General features: G+C 52.2%; 2 protein-coding genes and 1 pseudogene across 5 annotated transcripts; 1 reads left to right on the forward strand and 2 right to left on the reverse strand.

Moving 5' to 3' along the window:
• The first annotated feature begins 3,431 nt into the window (after positions 1-3,431).
• CGREF1 (cell growth regulator with EF-hand domain 1) lies at positions 3,432-7,173 on the forward strand. The gene is made up of 5 exons (XM_004582871.3): positions 3,432-3,517; positions 4,684-4,743; positions 4,849-4,919; positions 6,166-6,290; positions 6,537-7,173. Exons 1-5 carry the CDS (start codon positions 3,432-3,434, stop codon positions 6,978-6,980), a joined length of 786 nt encoding a protein of 261 aa, XP_004582928.2. The 3' UTR covers positions 6,981-7,173.
• Positions 7,174-9,127: 1,954 nt separating this feature from the next.
• On the reverse strand, positions 9,128-11,706 carry LOC101523674 (heterogeneous nuclear ribonucleoprotein A3-like; annotated as a pseudogene).
• A 1,353-nt stretch (positions 11,707-13,059) lies between these two features.
• KHK (ketohexokinase) lies at positions 13,060-22,178 on the reverse strand. Of its 4 annotated transcripts, XM_036496669.2 has the most exons (9): positions 21,973-22,178; positions 18,830-18,946; positions 16,682-16,816; positions 16,343-16,477; positions 14,822-14,894; positions 14,180-14,326; positions 13,632-13,720; positions 13,385-13,542; positions 13,060-13,295 (listed from the first exon to the last, which is right to left on the reverse strand). In XM_036496669.2, exons 1-9 carry the CDS (start codon positions 22,062-22,064, stop codon positions 13,210-13,212), a joined length of 1,032 nt encoding a protein of 343 aa, XP_036352562.2. In that variant the 5' UTR covers positions 22,065-22,178; the 3' UTR covers positions 13,060-13,209. The 4 variants fall into 4 exon arrangements, with proteins under 4 accessions (XP_036352562.2, XP_004582724.2, XP_004582725.2 ...); XM_004582667.2 differs by lacking the exon at positions 16,682-16,816; XM_004582668.2 differs by lacking the exon at positions 16,343-16,477.
• Positions 22,179-22,510: the final 332 nt, after the last annotated feature.

The following is a 22,510-nucleotide window of genomic DNA, read 5'->3' on the forward strand; positions in this document are numbered from 1 at the left end:
GAGCTGAGCCAATCCAAAGTCAGGAGCCAGGAACTTCTTCCAGGTCTCCAGCGCAGAAGCAGAGTCCCAAAGCATTGGGCCGACCTCCACTGCTTTCCCAGGCCACAAGCAGGGAGCTAGATGGGAAGTGGAGCTGCCGGGATTAGAACCGGTGCCCATATGGGATAGCGGTGCATTCAAGGTGAGGACCTTAACCACTACGCTATTGCACCGGGCCCAAACAATTTTTCTTAAAGCAGCTTTTAGGGCTGTTTATTTTTCCCTCTAAATGTAGCTATATATAAAAAAAAATAAAAAAAATAAATGAAGCTATAGTATCTTGTTTTGATGTATATTTTGCCCCATTATCCCATTTTGAATATTTAACAATCTCCATTATGATTTTCTTCTTGGATCCATATATAAACATGCATATGCTTTTTAAATTTCCAAACTTATTATGTTGTCACATTATTTTGATATTTATTTCCTAAGTAACTATGTTGGTAATGTGATATAACATGGAAACAGTTGATTTTATTGATGTGAGAGGCAGATAGGGAGCTTCCTGCTTACTCCCCCAGTGCTCACACTGAGCTGAGGCAAAGCCAGGAGCCAGAACACATTCCTGGTCTCCTCGGTGGGTGACCCTCATGGCTGCTTCCCACAACCCTCCTTGGCAGGAAGTGCAAGTTAGGAGCCCGAGCTGGGACTTGAACTCAGGCACTCATAGGTGGCTGCAGGGTCCCACGGGCCTCTGAACCTCTGGCCAATTGCCCACACCTAGTTCTTTTTGAGAGGAAAGTGGATGGGGCTGGTATGATGACTCAACTGCTAATCCTCCACCTGCAAGGCAGTGAACGATTGTCCAAAGCCTTGGGATCCTGCACCTGCATGGAAGACCTAGAGAAAGTTCCTGGGACAACCCTGAAGACTCCCAGATCCTCACCAAGGACTATCAGTACGAGCACCAAGGACTACATCCCAACTGCCAAGGAGACCACAGGGAATTGGAGTACCTTCGGAGGCCAAGAACTCTGAGGTCATCCACTCCCACTTGGATCTACCACATGGGATGGAAGAAGTCCAAATCCTTCCTCGCAGGATCCAAGGGCATCAGAACAACAGCCAGGAGCCCTGAGCAGTCTGCAGAAACAGAAGAACAATAAACTTCCTTCGGGACTAGGGAGGGGGGCTTTTTCTGGTCCTAGCCTGGTTGCAACTTTGGGTCCCCACCCTCCCTGGCAATGACCATCAGGATCGCTCCAGAAACCCCTCAAAACAAACAAACAAACAAACAAACAAACAAACAATCTAGAATAGATAGAGAACAACAAGGAAAGCTTAGAATCAGACAGGAAACGGTCAGCATGGATTCACCTATACCTTACCAGGTGGGACACAAAGATTAGTTACTCCTCACTAGGGCATTGAAGATTTCTCTGCACACCCCTCCTAAAACTGTTCTGCACTTAAACTGTTGACAAATGTCTTGTTAGAGTTATAAGCCAGTCTAGACTACCCGAAAAAAAGCCAGGTTCAACAAAATTATGCTTCAACGCTATAACATGCTAAATACTATAATGAAAATAGACACAAGGCAGCTGAATAGTAATCTATAGCCATTTTAAGGTGTATAGAACCCGGCTGTATATAAACTAAAATTGAAATGTCAATGAAGAAGTCACAGGATGTGGTTAAGAACTTGCATTTTTTTTTTAACATATTGGTTACTCAATACTATGTCATTTAATTAAAAAAAAAAAAAAAAAGTTCCTGGGACGCTGCTGCCCCTGCTCTGGCTGCTGCTGTGTTTTCTTTTTTTTTTTTTTTTTATAATCTATTTTATTGTGTTGTTGTTGACAATCTTTTCATAGTTAATTACAGTTAAAGAAAGAAAAAGAAAAAAAAAAGGTTCAGGGGGATAGGGAAGTGGGCAATACTATTATGTCCATATTGTTTCCATCTTGTATCTGAGGTAAAGGAGGATATTGAGGGAGAAGCCCCACCCGGTTTCCCGCCCACCCCGAGTCCCGGGTGTGGGGCATGCTCTGAGATATGTGCTTGAGTGGTGTTAATAGTTCTCCAGTTATGAATCGCTGCCAGTTTCGCTCGATGAGGTCGTCCACTGATTGATATGGTCCATCATAAAGTCTCCGTTTGCCCCATTTTTCGCTGCTAACATATAGCTGAGATGAATGATTGATCTGCTCTGTCTTCTGTCTTTTCTTGATTAGAGTTCTGAGTCCAGCAGTTCGATTGGGGAGATCTCCAAAGAAACTTTGAGGTATTCCCAGACTAGTTTCTTGTATGTTCTAGCAAGCACAGGGCTCGGCACAGTCCATCACCCCGATCAGCTGGTGGTTGCAATTGCTGGGTTGGTTCTGTTTTCAGTCCCGAGTTGCACTGGAACCAATGGGTATTGCAGTCCAGTCTGGTTCTGCCCAGCACGTACTCGGCCCTCACACAAACCAGTGGGAGCTGCAGCCTAGTTGGGTCGACCCACAATAACCCCCGCCAGGCCCGCCCCCTACCCTGGTTTGCCAGTATGTGTGCTGCTGTGTTTTCTTAAAGGAAAGCGCATAGCTTTCAGTAGTCTCCAAGAATTCTTTTGTTTGTTTGTTTGTTTGTTTTTTAAGATTTATTTTGTTTACTTTTATTTGAAAGGCAGAGTTATAGAAAGAAGGAGAGATGGAGAGAGGTCTTTATCCGCTGATTCAATCTCCAAATGGCCACAACAGCCAAAGCTGGGCCAGTCTGAAGCCAGGAGCTTCTTCTAGGTCTCTCACGTGAGTGTGGGGACCCATGCACTTGGACCTCCCTCTGCTGCTTTTCCACGTGCATTAGCAGGAAGCTGCAGTGGAAGTGGCGCAGTGTGGACTTGAACCAGCACCCGTATGGGATGCCAGTGTGGCGACGGCTGGGGCCCGTGGGTCACTGCAAGGCAGTTGTAAGGGGGAGGTTTGTGCTTTCCCTTTGTGCTTAGACTTAGTTTTCCTGACTGCATCAGAACGTGCTGTGTTTTCCGTCTGTCCCTCAGCCCTGGATTCGGGGGAGTCTGAGCCCCCTTCCATTTGTTCTTCAGTGTGGGTTCAATCTGTGCTAATCGCCCAGCCCTCCCCGTCTTGACCTCTCTGTGTAAGTCCTCACTGCACGTCTGACCTGGCGTTTCCATCCAGCTCTCTGAGAGGCACCTGTGCCTCTGTGAGGTGAATGCTCCGAGCAGGTACAGCCCAAGTAGGGGCCTGACAGGAACCAGGACAGCTTCACGGGGCGGAAGACCTGAGCTAGAGCCATGCTCAGCCAAGTTCCACACACACAGGTGTCTCTTGCCAGTCCCCTCCCCCGCCTCACCTCATGTAGCCTGGATCAAGAGTCCCCAGGGACAGCCAAAATGCTACATTATGGTGCTCACCCCGTCCCCCTGCTCTCCTCTTTCAGCTCCTGGAGAGATGGCCCTGCTGCCAATGGGAGTGTTCCTATGGCTGATGCTGCTGCCGCCACTGGGTCACACTGCTCCCAAGGATGGAGCCACTAGGTAAGGGGACAAGGAGGCCAGGTAATGGGTGGAGAGCAGGGAGACTCTGGAGAATCCGAGAGTGTGGTGGACCCTTCTAGGAGACATGGCAGGGGGAGATTGGGAGGCCCGTGATCTTCATCCCCCTTTCCCCTGTAATCTTCTACCTTGTGCATGCTAGAGCTCACTAAGTGGCATTCATTGCCTGCTGAACCCTTTTGGAACAGAGCACTGAATTCCAGTGCAGAGGCCACAGGCTGGAAAGGGTTGCAGGTTCCTTTCAAGATGGTACCAGGGGGCCTCCTGAGTGGCACCAAATACCTCCCTGGAGGTCCCAGTCACTGCTGCTGTGTGAGGCAGTTGCTGGTAGGAGGGGAGACCAGATAGGAACAGCAGTGACCGGAGCAGCTGGGAGCTCCCTAGCATCGGGACCTGCGTGGATCTGTACACACAGGCAACCTTGTCCAACAGCATGGACACAGCTGAGCTTCTGAGCCTGATGGAGACTCAGAAGTCCCTATGCCCCGTGCTTGAAACATAAAGAGTCACTTTTTGTTTTTAATTTGTTTGAAAGGCACAATTATAGAGAGGAGAGGAGAGATAGAGACAAACTAAAGCTCTTCCATTGCTGGTTCACTCCTCAAATGCCCAGGGCTGAGTCAGGGAACAGCCAAGAGCCAGGAGCTCCATCCGGGTCTCCTACATGGAGCAGGGGCCCAAGCACTTTGGCCATTCTCTGTGGCTTTCCCATTGGCAGTAATGGGAAGTGGAGCAGCCAGGACTTGAACTGATCCATTTGGGATACTGGCATTGCAGCAGTGGCTTAACCCACCTGCTACACCACAATGTTGGGTTTATTTCATGGATCATGGGTCTACGCAAACTTGAGTGGCACCACTGTGCTTAGCTGTGCAGCTGTCTCCCAGTGCCACAGGGGAAGGATACTGTGACCCACGTGACTCTGCTACTAAGTGGGCTGCTTTCTCAGGCTTTTATCTTCTGAGCTACAGTCTAGGTTATGCAGCTGCCAGGAGACATTGCAAAAAAAGGTCTGCTTCCCCCTCCCTGAAATCGTGCAGTGAGGGGAGCAACTCCCTTTGAGTCTGGGGAGACAATTGTGCCAGGAGGTGGGAGGCTGGCCTTGGGGTGGGACTCTCCCAAGGCCCATGCTCCTCTTTCTTCTCCAGGCCAGACCCAGAAGTACAGCCCTTGCCCAACCCCTTCCATCCTGACCAGGAGCAGCTACGGTGAGTAGGCTGTGTGGACATGCGCGGTGGGCCTCGGTGAGGAGTTGGGCTCAGGGATGCAGCCTGGACTCTGAAGCTGACTTTTTTTTTCCTCTTTCCCAACAGACTGCTGCGGAGCTACCTGAGGGGACTGGAGAGGATGGAGGAGGAGCCGGAGCACATGAGCCGGGAGCAGGGTGAGCGGCTTGGCTGGTGGCTGGGGTGGGAGGCAGCCCGAGCTGGGACTGGCCCCTGCACTCCATGTCTTTCTTGTCTTTTTCTTTGTTTCTTATTTATTTAAGTTTACTTATTTATTTATTACTCATCATAAATTATTCATTATTTATTTCTTATTTATTTATATAAGTTTATTATTTATGTGAGTTTATTTATATAAGTTTATTTACTTATTTATTTTAATTGAAATGGCACATTTACAGAGAGAAGGAGAGACAGAGAAAAAAGTCCTGGGTCTGCTGGCTCACTCCCCAAGTGGCCACAATGGCCGGAGCTAAACTGATCTGAAGCCATAAGCCAGGAACCTCCTCTGGTCTCCCATGTGGGTGCAGGGTAGCAAGACCTTGGGCCACGTTCCACTGCTTTCCCAGGCCACAGTCAGAGAGCTGGAAGAGAAGAAGGGCAGCCGGGATACAAACTGGCACCCACATGGGATCCTGGCACGTGTAAGGCAAGGACTCCAGCCACTAGGCTACTGCTCAAGGCCTTAATATTTATTTTTATCTGAAAGGCAGAGTTACAGAGAACGAGAGAGAGCTTTTTCATCCAATGGTTCACTCCTTAAATGGCTGCAATGGCCAGACCCAGGTTGGTCTATTGCCAGGAGCCAGGATCTTCCTCCAAGTCTCCCACATGGGCCCAAGTACTTGTGCCATCCTCCACTGATTTCACAAGCTCTTATAGGGAGTTGGATCCAAAATGGAGCAGCCGGGACTTGAACCAGTACCCACATGGAATGCTGGCTCCATAGGCAGTGTTTTAACACACTGTACCACAAGGCCAGGCCCTGGATTCCATTTAGCCTCTCATCTTCTCCACTCTATGAATGCCCATGTAATAATTTCTCTGTTATGGCATCAAAATCCTTATGGCAGGCTAACGGGGTAAGGAGCTCACAGTTGGGACACTGCAAGTCCAGTGTGCTGCTGGCTCTGGTGAGGGCCACTGCTGCATCCCCTCCTACCAACAGCCATCATAGGAGCCCCTGTGGAAGTGAGAGGGCAGCTTTCCAGCCAGACAGGAAGCCAAGGGGACATTGAGGTCCCACACTGCTGCCCATGGACATGCCCCCTAGTGATGTAAGGAGCCTGCACGCATCAGCAGCCACACTAAGGACCAAGCTGCCAGCTCAGGAGCCTTTCAGGGCCACTCAGACCACCCCAGGCCGTGATAGTGACTCTTCTAACCCGCCCTCCCCTTCCCCAGTTCTCCTCTACCTCTTTGCCCTTCACGACTACGACCAGAGTGGCCAGCTGGATGGCCTGGAGCTCTTGTCCATGCTGACGGCGGCTCTGGCCCCTCAAGCTGCTGACTCACCCAACACCAACCCGGTAAGCTCTGTGGGATAGGGGCTCCCCCACCGTCCCCTGCTCCCTGTAAAACACACTCAGCCCCCTCAGTTTTTGCTACCCAACTCTCTCTCAGTAAATTTCCCATTAAAGAGACAGAGACAGAGAGAGAGACAGAAAGAGAGAGAGAGGGCTCAATGCTGGAGTGGGATTGGGGAGGTTCACAGCTCCCGGAACGCCCCTGGTCATTGGGGAGGATGCCCCCATGATGACTCTGTGCTTCTTCAGGTGATCCTCGTTGTGGACAAGGTGCTCGAGACCCAGGACCTGGATGGAGATGGGCTCATGACCCCCGCAGAGCTCATCAACTTCCCACGGGAGGCCCCCAGCTACACGGAGCCCAGCGAGCCCCTGGCTCCAGCTCCCCAGGAACCACTGCTAGCTAAGGGCCCCTCGAGACAAGAAACACAGGGAGCTGTAGGTCCCCAAGAAGCAGCCGCAGGCCAAGCAGAAGGCGAAAGGGAGCCTTTGGAGCCAGTGCTGGAGGCCAGGGTTGTGGCAAGGTCTGAAGGAGAGGCCCCGAGTCCTCCCGCAGGGGAAGCCAGAGACCAGGTGGAGGCCAGGAACGATGGAGAGGACGCCAAAGAGGCCCCCAGGGAGACCCTGGCAGCTACAGGCACCCCAAATGTGCTTGAAGCACACAGCATTCAATTGGAGAATGATGAGATGTAACTTTGGTAACTCTGCTGGCACCCCATGGTGTTTCAGCACCCGAACACAAGCCCTGAGAGGGAGCTGTGTGTGTTGGGACGAGGATCCGATCTGTGTCCTCTCTTGGGGCCCCCAGTTGACAGCAGGTCTTCCTGTGTGGCTCAGGGGGAGCGTTAGTTAGGGGACAGGTATAGGGCCCAGGCAATCTATTATAACCCGAACGCATTCAGCATCCTGGGAAGTTAGTCCCATCTGGCCACACCACCCTCGGAGCCAGGGGTTAGGGGCCATCCAGGCCTCTTGTGGGAACAGGGATTCAGCTTTCCCAGCATTTCCAGGACTCAGCAGTGCACAGGAAGCTGCAAGCAACTCCCAAAAAGAAAGCTCATTTTGTCCCTGAGCTTATCCCGCTGGCCCCTGTACCTGGCCCCCACCACCTGTGTCTGCCCCCTCACCCCAGGAATATTAACTACCATTAAACAAATGCTTGTCTATGTGTCTATCTACTTGAAAGGTAGAGCAGAGAGAGGGAGGGAGAGACAGACACACAGAGATTGATCTGCTGGTTCCCCCTCCACCACCACCAAGTATGCACACAACAGCCAAGGTTGGACCAGGCTGAAGCCAGCAGCCAGGAGCTTCATCCAGTTCTCCGCTGTGGGTGGCAGAGGCCCAAGCACTTTGAACATGATTGTCTGCCCCCCACGACACAGTATTAGGAAGTTGGCTCGTTAGGGGAGCAGCCAGAACTCAAACCAGCACTCTGAGATGGGACACGGTGTCCTGAGCGGTGACTTAACGTGCCACACCACAATGCCCACCTCAGAGCCTGGTTCACATAGAGTGCCAGGCTGGGCACACGATGTGCTACCTGATTTCATCCTCATACTAATGCCATGAACAGACAGCACTTCTCTGCCTCCCAGAGAAGGACACCAAGGAAGCCAAGAGCACACTCAGGTGCCTACGGCTAGTTAAGTGGCCAGGTTTGCATCTGGTCTGACACTAAAGCTGAGGTTCCTCATTTCCATGGCTTTGAACACACCATCCCAAGTCTGTTGTTGGAATTGGCCCATGGCCCAGCACAGTACCCTAGCGGCAGAAGTCCTCGCCTTGCATGTGCTGGGATTCCATATGGGTGCCAGTCGTATCCCGGCTGCTTCACTTCCTTTCCGGTTCCCTACTTGTTGCAGTTGACGACAGCCCAAAGTCTTAGGACCCTGTACCCATGTGGGAGACCCAGAAGAGGCTCCTGGCTGCTAGCTTTGCACCAGCCCAGCTCCAGCCATTGCAGGCACTTGGAGTGTGAACCAGCAGATGGAAAATCTCTCTGTCTCTCCTTCTCTCTGTAAATCTGACTTTCCAATAAAAAATGGATATATCGGGCCTGGCGGCGTGGCCTAGCGGCTAAAGTCCTCACCTTGAACACCCCAGGATCCCATATGGGCGCCGGTTCTGGTCCTGGCAGCTCCACTTCCCATCCAGCTCCCTGCTTGTGGCCTGGGAAAGCAGTTGAGGACGGCCCAATGCATTGGGACACTGTGCCCGTGTGGGAGACCCGGAAGAGGTTCCTGGTTCCCGGCTTTGGATCGGCGCAGCACTGGTCCGTTGCGGCTCACCTGGGGAGTGAATCATCGGACGGAAGATCTTCCTCTCTGTCTCTCCTCCTCTGTGTATATCTGGCTGTAATAAAATGAATAAATCTTTAAAAAAAATGGATATATCTTTTTTTTTCAACCTTTATTATATGAATAAAGAACCTGGGACAATTTAACTTGATTTTTAATAAGGTATTTCCCAAGCATTATTTTGACCAGGTACCCAAGCTGATGAACATTGACAGTGTCCATTTATATAACCACACTTGAATTACCAAGAATTTAACCATTTTCTAATATTAACCTTGTTTTTCTCCACTGCTCATTCACATACGTCCATTAACACATGGAATGTTGTATTACATTTATTGGTTTGTGTGTATTCTGGAAAACTGCATTATCTGTGAAGACCGATTTCCATGCTGGTATTGCATGAATCCAGCTAGTAATGCACAGAGGCACAGAATTAGAGCAACGAGAGAGCATATTCAAACACTAGCACACCCATGCCCCCTTTTATTGCCTTTTTTTTCTTAGTACTTCTTAAAACAAAAATCTTGGATTCAACGTTCACCTGCCAAAGGAGTGACAGCAGGGCACATAGTGAGGGTTTGAACAAAATCTTAAACACTAGCTGGTGCGGAACGGTAGACACTGGCTTATATATATGTATCTTAGTATCTAAAAATCTTCTCTTCTGAACAATCTGACACCAACATTACTTAGGTTGAAATGAACACAAGATGTAACAGTGTATTTGGGAACTCAAGACTTAAATTCCAATTGAGTACTCTGAGAGAAGGTTGTACTAAGCAACTATGCTACATTTCTGCTGCATTAGGTTATTTTGGACAAATATTTCTAGACTGTACTTCGCTGGGTATAGACAGGAAAGCATGCCAGCCAGTTAAAGGTTCAATAATACATCAATTTTATTCCCACTGAGTTTGTAACCAATAAAAAAGGTAAGCCAAGGAAAATAATCATATTTAAATGAGCCTCTTATGCTTGAAAAATTAAAACAATGTACCCAACTAATATGCTTAGATATAGCAGGCTTAGTGTCCTATGTATTTTGAAGTGTTTCAGAATGGTTTTTTAAGATGAGAGTGGAAAAACACCCATTATCCCATCCCAAAATTTAAATAGAGGGCAGTAGACATTCTTTATACCCCCAGCTATGGCAGCAGTTCAAATGTGACCAAGGTAAAATGTAGAATGGAAATGTTCTTAACACAACTAGGACTCAGCAAAATCTAACACACTAAAATCATATGATTACATTTGAAAGAAAATGCACAAAACCAAAGAGGAATTTTGAGATTCTTCATTTGAAGTCATCTTAACGCTATTAAATTCACAAATATGCTAATTTAAATACCCAATCCTATTTATCTAAAACACACATTGCAAACATACAACTATCTATTCTCTCCACATGTCAGTGCCCATTCATATCATGGTTTGGAATGGGGAGAATAGATTCCCCTTAACCCGCAAGTCACTAGGTGTTTCTTTACAGTTAACATTAGCAAAATTCATACAAAATAGTAATTAACAATGATCTTCTTTACCTGTTAACTCACAAGGAAACACCTTCAAAAATGCCTTGTGTTAAAGTTTCTGTACTAAAATGTAGAAAAACTGAACTACACAAATTTTGATAAGTTAAAAAGTTCTTAATTTTTTATTCCTGATACCACTACCACAATTTACAGGGCGATATACCTGATGTAATGAAAAGAAAAGACAAAGCTACAACAGATAAAAGACCTCAGGAATGTACATCTAATTGACACTACATTGCATTACTCAATAGCTGCACTTTTTGCAAACTGTGGCTATGACAGTCCTGAACAAGAAGGGTTTCCTGTTTAAGCTGCAGTAACTTTTCTGACTGTGGATCATCATTCCTCCTGTGGCAGATTCTTACAGTTCCTCTAATGCATTTGGGACGGCTGTCTCAAAGTAACCTGCAGCTTTCCTGACAACTCCTCGCTCTCCTGCTAAGGACTATAGCCCTTTTCCACTGTTTGTAGAACCTTCTGCTGCCATATCCATTTCCACCACCAGATCCATAACCACCACCATAGGAACTGCCCGAGCTTCTCCCACCAAAACTGCTCCCTATCATGGGCCCATAATTTGATGGTTGTTGTCCACTACAATTTCCAAAATCATTGTAATTTCCACCACCATAGTTGCCTCCAAAATTTCCTCCTTCACTGTAACCATCATATCCTCCTCCTCCACCATATCCACCACCTTGGTTTCCATATCCTGGTTCGCCACCACTATAGCTTCCCCTGCTACTGTAACCAGGACCACCGCTATGGTTGCCACCATCATTTCCAAAACCATTATATCCACCATCACCTCCTCCATAACTTCCTCTGCTGCCACCACCTCCACCACCATCACCTCCTCTTCCACCGAAGTTTCCACCACGGCCAAAGTGACCTGCCTCACCTCCAAAGTTTCCTCCATGACCAATAAAGTTGCCGGAGCCACCTCCACGGCCTCTCGGTGATCCAGCAGCAGACTGCATCTCTTGTTTAGAAAGGGTTTTTTTTCACTTCACAACTGTGCCATTAATAGTGTGGTATTTCTGAACAATAATTTTATCAACTGCATCATGATAATCAGAAGTTACAAAAGCAAATCCTCTTTTTTGCCACTCTGCCTGTCTTCCATAACTTCTATGGTTTCAATCTTGCCATACTTTTCAAAGTAGTCTCTCAAATTACATTCCTCTGTATCTTCTTTAATACCACCAACAAACATTTTCTTCCCTGTTAGGTGGGCACCAGGCTTTACCGAATCCTCTCTAGAAACAGCTCTCTTTGGTTCCACAACACGCCCATCAACCTTGTGTGGTCGAGCACACATTGCTGCATCCACCTCTTCAACACAAGAGTAAGTCGCAAAACCAAAGCCCCTCATTACCACACAATCTGTCAGTGTACCCCATTTCTCACAATGTCCTCTCAAACTATCACCTGTAGTTTCAAAGCTCAGACCACCAATAAACAGTTTCTTCAACTGCTCTGGTTCCTTTGGATCATGACCCTCCTACTCCCGGCAGAGTTGGGCTGGGGGTGATGGCCGGAGTCGGGCTGGGGGCGACCGGATGGTTGTTTTACCTCCATTTTGAGACTGGACTCGCCTCTTCCAACTCAAGTTCAATATGGGCAAAAATGGATATATCTTAAAAAAATAAAAAAGAAAGAAATCAGTCCATGGCACAGGCCATTTTGTCACCATCCTGAAGTGGAATAATGTATCCAGAATGGAGGTATATCTCAGCTTACTGCTCTGGTCCAAGGTGGAGAGGCCATTTCTGGGGCTGGCCCTCCTGCTGGCTGGAGCCTGGAGGTGGTACAGGGCCTTGCATAGTAAGACATAAGGGTGTGTGTGTTTGTGTGTGTGTGTGTGTGTGTGCGTTTGCTGGTCTTTTTTTTTTAAGATTATTTTTATTTGAAAGGCAGATTTTATATATAGAGAGAGACAGAAAAGGCCTTCCATCCTCTGGCTCACTCTCCTAATGGCCACAATGGCTGGAGCTGGGCTGGTCCAAAGCCAGGAGCCAGGAGCTTTTTCTAGGTCTCCCACGCAGGTGCAGGGTCCCAAGGGTTTAGACCATCCTTTTCTGCTTTCCCAGACCAATGGCAGGAAGCTGGAAGGGAAGTGGAGCAGCCGTGATACAAACTGACACCCATATGGGATGCACCACTGGACTAGACCTGACCAGCAGGAATCAATCAGGGACTCCAATCTATGATCTCATATAGATCTCATCTCTCCCAGGCCCCACCTCTGCACACACAGTGGGACTCAGCATCCACCCTCATCACACCTCGCCAGGAGAATGACATTGCCACACAAGAGCCCCCCCTCCCCCCCCCGCCCAGGAGCGGGGTAGACACACAAGCCATAGCAGCCCCCAACTCCTGCAAGCACTCAAGACCTGGTCTGTCAGAGGGACCATGACACTGGATCCTGGGTAAGGGTCACAAGTGAGACACTGCCCCAGGTGTCAGGCAGGTGTGGCAGAGGGGCTTGCAGGCTCTGCGCAGTCCCCACATGGAAGCATGTTTGGGATATAGAGGCCCTACCAAACCACAGAACAGCCTGTGGGAGCACTGGCCAGTCCAGTGGGTCTGCTGTGAGGACTACAGCTCTTGGGGACTTCAGGGAAGGAGTGAAGTGTCCTGGCCTGTGTGGGGGGGGTGCGTGGCGGGTGGGCTCACAGCCACTGTCCAGCACAGGGACAGCTGAACCTTCTGCATAAGACAGGGTTGGTGGGCTAGGCTGGGTCCCTTCCTGCTGCCCTGGATCAGCAGCGCCTCCCCCAGGCCTGGAAGAGAAGATCAAATTGGGGAAAGGAGAGAAAGAAGGAGGATGGTGATGCGACAGACCCAGCCATCCTCACACCAGAGTAGGTGGAACAGCAAGAAAGACAAAGCAGGGAGTCCGACTCTAAAATCAGGTTTATTTGCAGCTCTGTAAGGTGGGGTGGCAAGGGGACACAGGCCGAACCCTCCCCATGGCCTGCAGGGCACAGGTCAGTCCGGATGCCCAGCTGGACGGAACAGAGTAGGCAAGAGCAGCCGGTGATGCCAGCCTGCGGGGCTGCCTGCCACACAGGACCATCACACAATGCCGTCAAAGCCGTGCATGCCACACTTCTTGCCTGCCACCTGGCAGCCAAACTTCAGCGCCTCCAGCGTGCTCTTTCCTGCAGGTGGAATGAGGAGTTGGGACCCGCCTGGCGTCCTGGGCGGGGTCAGCCGCAGCCCCGCCCCTCCCTCACACAAGGCTACTCACCCTGGGAGAGGCTGAAGATGACCGAGGCGTTGAAGGTGTCTCCGGCACCCAGAGTATCCACCACCCGTGGTGGTGAGAAGGCATCAGAGTGGAGCAGCTGACCGTCCGGGCCCAGTGCATCGGCGCCCTGCTCAGCCCAGGCGCATATCAACGTAGCCCTGCAAGACAAGTCCTCAGCCGGGCCTACTCACCACCGTCGGGGCGCACCCCCAGCCAGCCAGGGCCCCTTGGGGCTCGCCAGGCTCACCCTTTCCGCACACGCCCGTATAGCCCCCTGAGGGCTTCCTGTGCTGAATGGAACCCCAGGTGCTTGGCCACGTCTTTGCTGACAAACACCTGCAGGAGGAGCGGAGCAGGGGGGAAAGACTGGTAGTCACCTCCAGCCCTGGTCACCAGCCTGATGTCGCCCCCGGGGCACACGCAACTCGCCTGGCAGCGAATCCCCCTCTCCCGCAGGACAAGGTGGGCTAGAACACCTCGTTGCAACAGCTGGACCCCAAAGCTGCGCCTGAGTGCGAAGCCCAAGGAAAGCCTGGAGCGCCCTCTGGAGGTGGGATCGACCACGGCCAAGGTTTGCTGCCCCCTGGGGGTGCTGGCCACGTGATGCCCAAGCCCACCTGGAGTGGAGACAGTGTGCTCCGGAGCTGGAGGTCTGGGTCCCGCCCCCCCGCACCTGGCACCACCGAGCCAAGCACAGCAGTGGAATGGGGAACTGGTGGAGGCGGGACCAAGGACCGCAGAAAGCAGCCGACTGGAGGCCAGGAGGATCTGCTGGGGAAGTGGAGAGCCACTCACCACGTCGCCGTAGCTAAACAGCTGAAACAGCTCCTCCCGGGGCTTCTCGATCTCCACGGACACCCGGATCCTGTGCTCCGGGGGCTGCCTAGCGTTGTGCTGGTCTATCCGCTGCAGCATCTTCACCTGTTCGGAGGCGTTCCGGCCCTGGGAGAGGCAGGGCAACTTAGCACCGGGTAGGTGCTGCCCAGCCGAGCCAAGCCGGCTGATTCTTCCTCCTGGCTGGGACTCGGGAAGTTAAGGTGAGGGACCAAGCAGGTCTTGGACTGGAGCCCTTTCCTAAACTGCCATGGACCCTGAGAGTGAAGTTCTAGCTCCTTTGTCTGGGAGCTTTTGTTCCTGCTTCTCGGATATCCTGGGTCAGGTTCTAAGGAGTCTGGCTCCTGCCAAGATGGAGTTGCGGAAAGTGGGGCCACCACAGCCCACTGGACTTAGCCGGAGCCAGCCCTGCTGTGTGACCTTGAGTGTGTCACTCAGTGTCTTTGGGCTTTTGCTTTCTCTTTTGGAAGGGTGAGGAAGGGTGGAGTGGGGCAGGGGATGACTCATCTGCCTCAAGATATTTCATGGTACAAAGAAACCAAGGAGACAGAACAGGTGGAGGGGTGAGGCCCCCCACTAAGATGCAGGTAGGGCAGGGCTTGCCTCAATGTGGATCCACTTGAACCGGGTCAGATCAACTTTCTCGAAGTCCTTAGCTGACACATCAGGCAGGTTCCTAGGTCACAGGACAGAGAAGAGAGGCCTGGTGAGGGCAGCTGGGGCTAGGCTGCAGGTGACTCTGGCAGCATGGCCAGAAACTGGGTTTTCAGCACAGGATTCTCAACTCCAGGAGGACCCTGTCCCAGTCTCCCGGGGAGAGGGGTGGTATGATCTTGAGGCTGAGACTCTGATATTATCAAAGGGTAAATTTAACAACCACACCTACCAAGGCAGCAGTGCTGTGAACCTTGGAGACCACATCTCCCAGAATGCTCTAAGAGCACTGGGGACTACATTTCCCAGAATTCCTTTCAGAAAGGGACAGGTTGTCAAGGCTGAATTCCTCTCAGCCTTGACAAACTAAGCCCAGGTCCTTGCTTTCTTGTTCTGGGGTCAAATCCTCCTTGGTCCATTCCCCCAGCTGTGCAGCCTGAACCTTTCAGAGGCTGCTGCCTCCCTATTGCAGTGGGGTGCAATACCTGGACCGAGGCCAGTGGGCCATAAACTCCTCTCCCCAGAGCTCCCTAGAAATCCTACATGGGCCCTGAACCAAAAGAGCTTCAGTTACTGCTGAATGGGCAGTTGACTGGCATTGCCCCATGGAAAGGTCGCATCTAGGTGCCACTGGCTCATTCGCTGGGACATGCCGAGCTTGGGGGTCCTAGAGCTGATCCTGGAATGACCACCCCTCCCCAATGTGCCATGAAGACCAAAGCTCCAGGGCACTAGGTCTGAGCTCTTTCAGCTCCTACAGTCCTGCAGGAGGGACTTTCAGTTCCTATAGGCCTGCAAGAGAGAGTCTGGGGTGGAGATGAGAAGGGTTGAGGTCCAAGCTCACCCATATAGCTTGGGGTCCTGAGAGAACACTCCCTTCCCCTGGTTAGTGTCATATCAGTTGATGATGATCTGCTGGCCCCGTGATCTCCTGTCCTTCAGCAATGACTGAAGGACACAGAGAATGGTGTGCATGGTCTGGCTTCTTTATGCTAGAACCTTCCAAGCTCTCACCTCTTTGGAATGTACCCCAGTTCCTTGGTGCCAATGCTACAGAGGTGATCAGTTCCGGGGCTGAATCCTGCACATTCCCAAGGGGCCCCGTAGCCCTTCTGGACTTAAAATGAGTTGGATCCCATGACCCCCCACTCCTCCCTGGGAACCGCTTCCCCACACCCATACCCAAGCTGCTGATTGACTAATTATTGAGGAATCACACCATCAATTACATGTTGCATCTGCCCATCCTTGGTATCAATCAAGGCCAAGTTTACCAGGCAGAGTAGAACCCATCCCTTTCCACCCTACTTCTCCCTTCATTGAAAAAAAAAAATTCAGAAATCACTGGAGAGTTCAGCATGGGGGAAATTTCTGGCAAAGAGAAGAAACGGGGGGCAGCCAGCATGCCTGTAATGATGAAGAAGGGAACTGATTGGTGGGTTGTGGCAGGGTGAGGCCAGGGGGCCTTACGTGTCGTAGAGCACAATGGTACGCGAGCCATTGGCATTGTTGACGATGCAGCAAGAGCAGGGGGTCTCTCCCCGGGCCTGCCAGGCCACATGAGACACATCCACGCTGCGCCGCCTGAAGTCGGCCACTAGGAAGCTTGGGATGGAGCCCAGGGCAGGGAAAGGGCAAAGAAACACATTAGAGTCTGCCTGGGACTGGGCCTGGGCCTTGTGTGCCAGTGGGGTGGGGTACGGCTGCACTCAGGGGCTCTAGAAAGAAAGTCCTATTGTGGAGTTTAGTGATGCTGGTAGTAGTGGTGGTGGCGGCGGCAGCTGATGAGATGCAGACAGGTGTACAAACCTGTAGGCGTGCAGGATGGTGCGGCTACCATTGGCCTCGCTGACGATGACGGTGGAGGTGGGCACAGAGCCCTGGGTCTGAAAAACTGCATAGCGTAGGTCCACAGAATAGCGGCGTAGGTCATCCAGGACAAAACTGCCAGGGTAAGTGACCCAGGCAGGCGTGGTTCGACGAGAGTAGCGAGGGGGAGCGCAGAATCCCTGAGGACCCAGAAGGGCAGGGGTGCAAGCAGAGGGGGCTAGGAGAGAGCTGGGAATCAGAGTCTTGCCAGCAGCCATGCAAGTGGGGAGGAGAGGCACGGGGCAGGGGCTGTGTGCAGGGCAACTAAGATTGAAAGTCCCTTCAGGTCCTGGCTGAAGCATATGTTGACCCTGACTCTTCTTCCAATCTAACTGACACTGGAGAGGATGGGCTCCTACATCTGGGTCGCTGCAGATGCCGGGATCTGTCCTCTGTCTGAACCAAGCACACTCTGCCACAGTGGCCCGTTCCCTGTGAGGCCCAGGCCTAGTTAAAAATTAATCACCAGGGTGAGACTTTGCACCACCCCCCACCTGTCCACCACACGCTCATGCCCAGACCCCAAGGCGCTGTCCTCTCAAGAGTCCCTTCCAGGCCTGACTACTCCTGGATGCTTAGCTGGGAAGTGATGCTGCCCTAGCTGGAGGAGCTACTTAGCCCCTGTCCCCTGGCAGCCCCGGAAACCTTTCCTAGGGGTGGGCTGCCTCCCAGGTCCTGCAGTGCCTCACTCTGGGCTTGCCCTGGGACAGTTACCCAGAATCCCTTGCAGAGGCAGCCTGCAGGTGCTTCTCAGGAGAAGATTGCACCTGCAGTGGGACACAAAGTCCAGCCCCAGCCTCCCAGGCTGGCCAGGAAATGCGTTTTCTGTGCACGAGAGCACAGCAGCCACCACCCTGGGACCTGACTCTCCTTTCAGCAACATGGAAGCAGGCCAAGATAGACCTGCATGTCCCAAATCAGGACCTTCTCATGACAAATCAAGGATTCCTGACAGTTTTCCCAAAAGAGCAGACAGATGGTTTGGTTTGCACACCCTCAGTGCCTGGCACACAGCAGGTGTTCATGAGATGCCTGTTACTCACAGTGGGCAAGCTCTGAATGGCTCACCCCCTTAGCATGACTGCTGATTGATCTAAGCCAGCGCCACAGTCATCCCCGGCTAGGCCAGGCAGGAAGGATCTGCTGCCGAGGGTTAGGAAGTGAGCAGTCCTGGCTCCGATGCCATGCAAGTCCATCACAGGACAGGTGCTTGCCTCTCTCTTCGTTTTGTACCAGTTCGTTGGGGCAGGGAGTTTGGCTATGGCTCAGGCGGTTGGGTTCCAGCAGCCCCCCTCAAATCAGGGTTCAAAGGGCTACGCTGCACAAGCCAGCAACCTGGCAGCCTGCCCCAATGCCCACACTGGGCAAAGTGTGGACCTCACCTCCTGATAAGTGCCTGCTGAGTTGGCAGCCCCAGGGGTCAAAGAACTCTCAGCCCTTGTAGCAGCCAACGTGGAGAAAGCGTGTGGGCCACTTGCAGGCTGCAGGCTCCCCAGCCGGCTGGGAGGTGTGGATTCTGGGCCCAGTGGGAGCACGTGGCTTCAGGGTGTCATGGGCAGGCCCTGCTCCTCCTGCTGCTGCTGCTAGTACTGCTTCTGCAGTGAACACCTGCCCCGCCCCTCCCCTGGCACCATGGATGCTGCATATCCTTGAGGCAGCCAGGTACAGTGAGTCCCTGACTCTCTCCTGACTCAAGCACAGCCAGGATAAGGGGCTTGGGGGAGGGTAAAGGCAAACCCACAGCAGAGCCTGTAGGAAGCAAGAACGGAGAAGCAGAGGCAGCCTGAGCAGGCTCCAGGGAGGGGCCAGGGAAGCAGCTGTGGATGCAAAACCTTCACAGGTGCAGCAGTGACACTTGCAGTGGGCCACTGCTTACCCCCACCCTAAGCAGAAGGGCTGGGAGCCAGGCATTGCACTGCACCCTTCCCCCTTCTCGTGCTACCCCCAGCCCCACCCAGCTCTGGTGTCCCCCAGCCCTTCCTCATACTCTGCCTGCAGCTCAGGGTTCAGACAGCCACCTGTCCCCACAGCCTTCCAGCAAGCCTCCCCTCCCCTGCCCCACAAATGGGCGCTCCTTCCTGGACTCACTCGGCAATGTGGCCAGCAGCCAGAGAGCCCATGAAGGCACAGGGAGCTCCGAGCAGGGAGAGAACGGTGCAGGAGTTGGACGCATTGCCTCCACGCTGCCATCTCTGTGACAGGCACCTGTGAAAGCACAAGAAGGGTCCCCTGCAGCTCCAGAAGGCTGGTCCTGGGAGAAGCAGGGCCAACCACAGTCCCGTGTGTGTGTGGGGGGGGGGCAGGGGGCACAGTGTCACAGGATGCAAGGGCCAGCAGACACACCACCTCTGCAGAAACCATCTGGGTCCCAGCTCACGTTCTAGATGAGGTAAGCAGGGCTCAGTCAAGGAAGGGGGTAGGTCAAGGGCCAGTTCTGCCTCTCCAGCCTAGGCCACATTCAGCTTATAGAGATAATTTCAGATGTTTCCACCTGTTCCTGCATCATCAGGAACTCACACCCTGTACCATCGACCCGCTTCTCCCCATCAGAGTGGTTCCCAGAAGCCAGCACCTGTAGCCAAGGCCCTCAGACACTCAGTATCTTTTCACCAGGGCATCAGCCACGCTTACTACCTACTCCTGTCTCAAGAGACCCACTTGAAAGGTAACTGCCAAGTTACAGGATGAGTGAAACTGGATGAAGGCCTGGAGTGTGGGTAGGAGAGCTAACTTGTATGATTTCAAAAGTGAAAAAAGGAAGGAAGGGAAAAAAAGAGAAAGAAAGGAAAGAAGGAAGGAAGGAATGAAGAAAGGAAGAAAAAGAAAGAAATGGGGTGGGAGAGGCTGGCATTGTGGCATAGTGGATGAAGTCACCACCTGGAAGTCAGTATTCCATATGAGTTCTGTTTGAGTCTGGCTATGCTACTTTTCAATCCAGCTCCCTTCTAAGGTGCCTGAGAAAGTAGCAGAAGTTGGCATGTGGGAGATCTGGAAGCAGCTCCTGGTTCCTGGCTCCAGCTTCAGCCTCAGCAGGTGCAGCCATCTGGGGAGTGAAGCAGCAGGTGGAAAAATCCTCTCTCTGTGTGTCTCTCCACCTTTCTCTCTATATATGAAACTTTGCCTTTCAGATAAAATTTCAAAAGTAAAATTTAGAGTATTGAGTGAAGACCAGTTTTACTCCATTTTTACCAAAAATCGGTCAACAGGGAATGAACAAGGCATACTGGAAGGGCTTCATGTCCTCATCAATGACCCAAATAGCCAGTCACACATACATGTGAGCTTCTCACTCCACCACACTTCAGGATGCTGAGTGGTTAAGGTAGGCGGCTGGGTGCACCAAGTACAAAATCGCCATAATTGTTGTTGCTGTGGCACCATCCAGTGAGAGGGACAAAGAGCCCCTGTTTTGGAGAAACTGCTGAACCAGGGTGCTTAGGGCAACGTTCATCTGTACACAAAACTTAGCCCCGAAGCGCCCTTCAGACTCCACACCTGGTTATTGATGAAAGAGAAGGCTTATCTGTACAGAGCCTGAGACTCAAGCTCCAAGCTTTGGGGCAAGTGTCTTACAGGAAAGGAGGTGCATTGCAGGTTCGGCTGGCTTGGGGTCTGGGCAAGAGCTGATGGCAGGGCCAAGAGCACCTCTGCACTCCCTGGCTGCAAAGCCAGTGCCACCCACCCTGGGATGTTGACATGAAAGTGGTTAGGCTCAAGTATTGAGGAATTTCCTAAGAAAGGGCATGTTCAGAAGACCTCAGCTGGGCATGAGGGGTCACTTCCATTCTGCCCCTGTACCTGTAACAAACAAACCAGCCCAAACCACAGGGTCAACCTCTCAAGACAGGGGACAGTGAAGGACTGGGGCATGCAGGGGACATCCTGGGTGTGCAGGGGACATCCTGGGTGCACAGTGGACATTTCAGGTGCATAGGGGACAGCCCAGGTGTGCAGCGGACAGCCCAGGTGTGCAGGGGACATCCCAGTGCACACAGGACATCCCGGGTGTGCAGGGGACAGCCCAAGTGCACAAGGCACATCCTGAGTGTGCAGGGGGCACCTCAGATCTGCCGGGGACAGCCCAGGTGTGCAGGGGACAGCCCAGGTGCACAGGGGACATTCCGGGTGTGCAAGGGACATCCCGGTGCACAGGGAATAGCCTGGGCCTGGGGCCTGGGGTTCTTAGCCAGGACACTTGGGTTGTGATCCCCGTGAACTAAGCATGTGATATCCCTGAACCCCCAGCTTCTGCTTCTGCCTGGAGGGTCTGATGGATTCCCACTAAATCGAGGCAGCCTCGAACTTTCACCCAGTTCTTGGTGGGCAAATCCCAGAGTCCTCAGCAACTTCCACTACCCATCCCCAGAAGTGCCCAACCATGGAGCCCTTATCAAGCACAAATCTAAGCGCCAACAAATGACTTCTCAGCTTCCACTAGACGTCTGCCAGGGGCCAGTTTCCAGAGGCTCTTGATTGATCTTTGTCAGAATGAGTTCTGGTAAACTCCTTTTGAAATTCCACTTGGCGCAGGGGCTGAGGGAGTGAGTTCACAAACCCATCTACCTGCAACCCCAGGGCATCTCCAGCCCCTCCTGCAGTGCCCAGGAGCCCTGAGTTACTGAGTTACAGTCAAAGCTCAGAGAGCATGGTTTTAAACGTTCTGGAACCATCAAACTGCTCACGCCTCTTGCTGTTATCAAGACAGGCAAGTTGCACGTGGGAGCTTCACAGAGTTGGGGGAAATGCATACTACACAAAAACTGTATATAGATTTCAAAATATTTTGCACCAAAATGAATCTCTTCAATTCTACTTCTTCCATGACTCTCTCAGTACACCCTCAATCGTGAGGCAAAAGTGTTAGAATTCATCCCTCCAAGGCCAAAAGTGTTAGAATTCATCCCTCCTGCATATTCTCCTGATGGGCATGGGGAGGAAATGGGCCTGCCAGTCTAAATCCTTCAATAAATCACTACCTCTACCTACTCATTAGGAAAATGGGAATGCTGATGTCTGCCACAGTCCCAGGCTTGAGATGGAAATTAACCCAGTGCATCTGATTATTAAAGGCATCAGTTACTTCTCTCTCCCTAACAGCCCCCCAGGCATCCCAGGCTGTCCTGGCCTTACTGCAGTTTCCCTGGCTAGCTGCCCGCAGATCTTGGCCATGGGCCACAAATGCAAGGCCGCAGCCACAACACTGGGTTTCCAAGGGGCCCAAGCGCCCCTACCTGCTGTCCGTGTCCTCCTCCGGGTACTTGTCCACTACATTGATGATGTCCAGCACCACTAGCCCCACGCACAGGATCTGTTTCTCCTCCATGAGGCTGCTCTCCGAGCTTTGGGCCCGCCAGGCAATCAAGGGACTGTCCTGGGACTCTGCCTCTTATCCTGCAGGATTGGGTCCCCACTCCTCCGGGGCTGCCCTGGCTCCTCCTCCTCCGCTTGCACAGCTCCTCCCACCCCACCCCTGCAGCGGCCGGGGTGTGCCGGAGGTGGCAAGAGTGGACGCCAAGGGTCCCACGCCTACCACGACCCGTCCGGACCTCCCCGAAGCAGCCTCGCGCTGCCCCGCAGATGACAACGTCTCCCACTTCCAAGCCTCAGCGTTCTTACTTGCTTCCCACCCCTACGTAGGCAGTCTCCCCTCAACGAAAATTCGCCGCCTGCCCGCCCTCGGCTGCACCTGCCACTCTCTCCACCTGCACCGCGGGCGTGCGCGCGGCCTTGCAGCCCTCACGGCTGCCCGGCTTCTCCCCTGCGGGCCCG

Source organism: Ochotona princeps, chromosome 8 (genome assembly GCF_030435755.1).
Source record: "Ochotona princeps isolate mOchPri1 chromosome 8, mOchPri1.hap1, whole genome shotgun sequence".
Lineage (NCBI taxonomy): Eukaryota > Metazoa > Chordata > Mammalia > Lagomorpha > Ochotonidae > Ochotona > Ochotona princeps.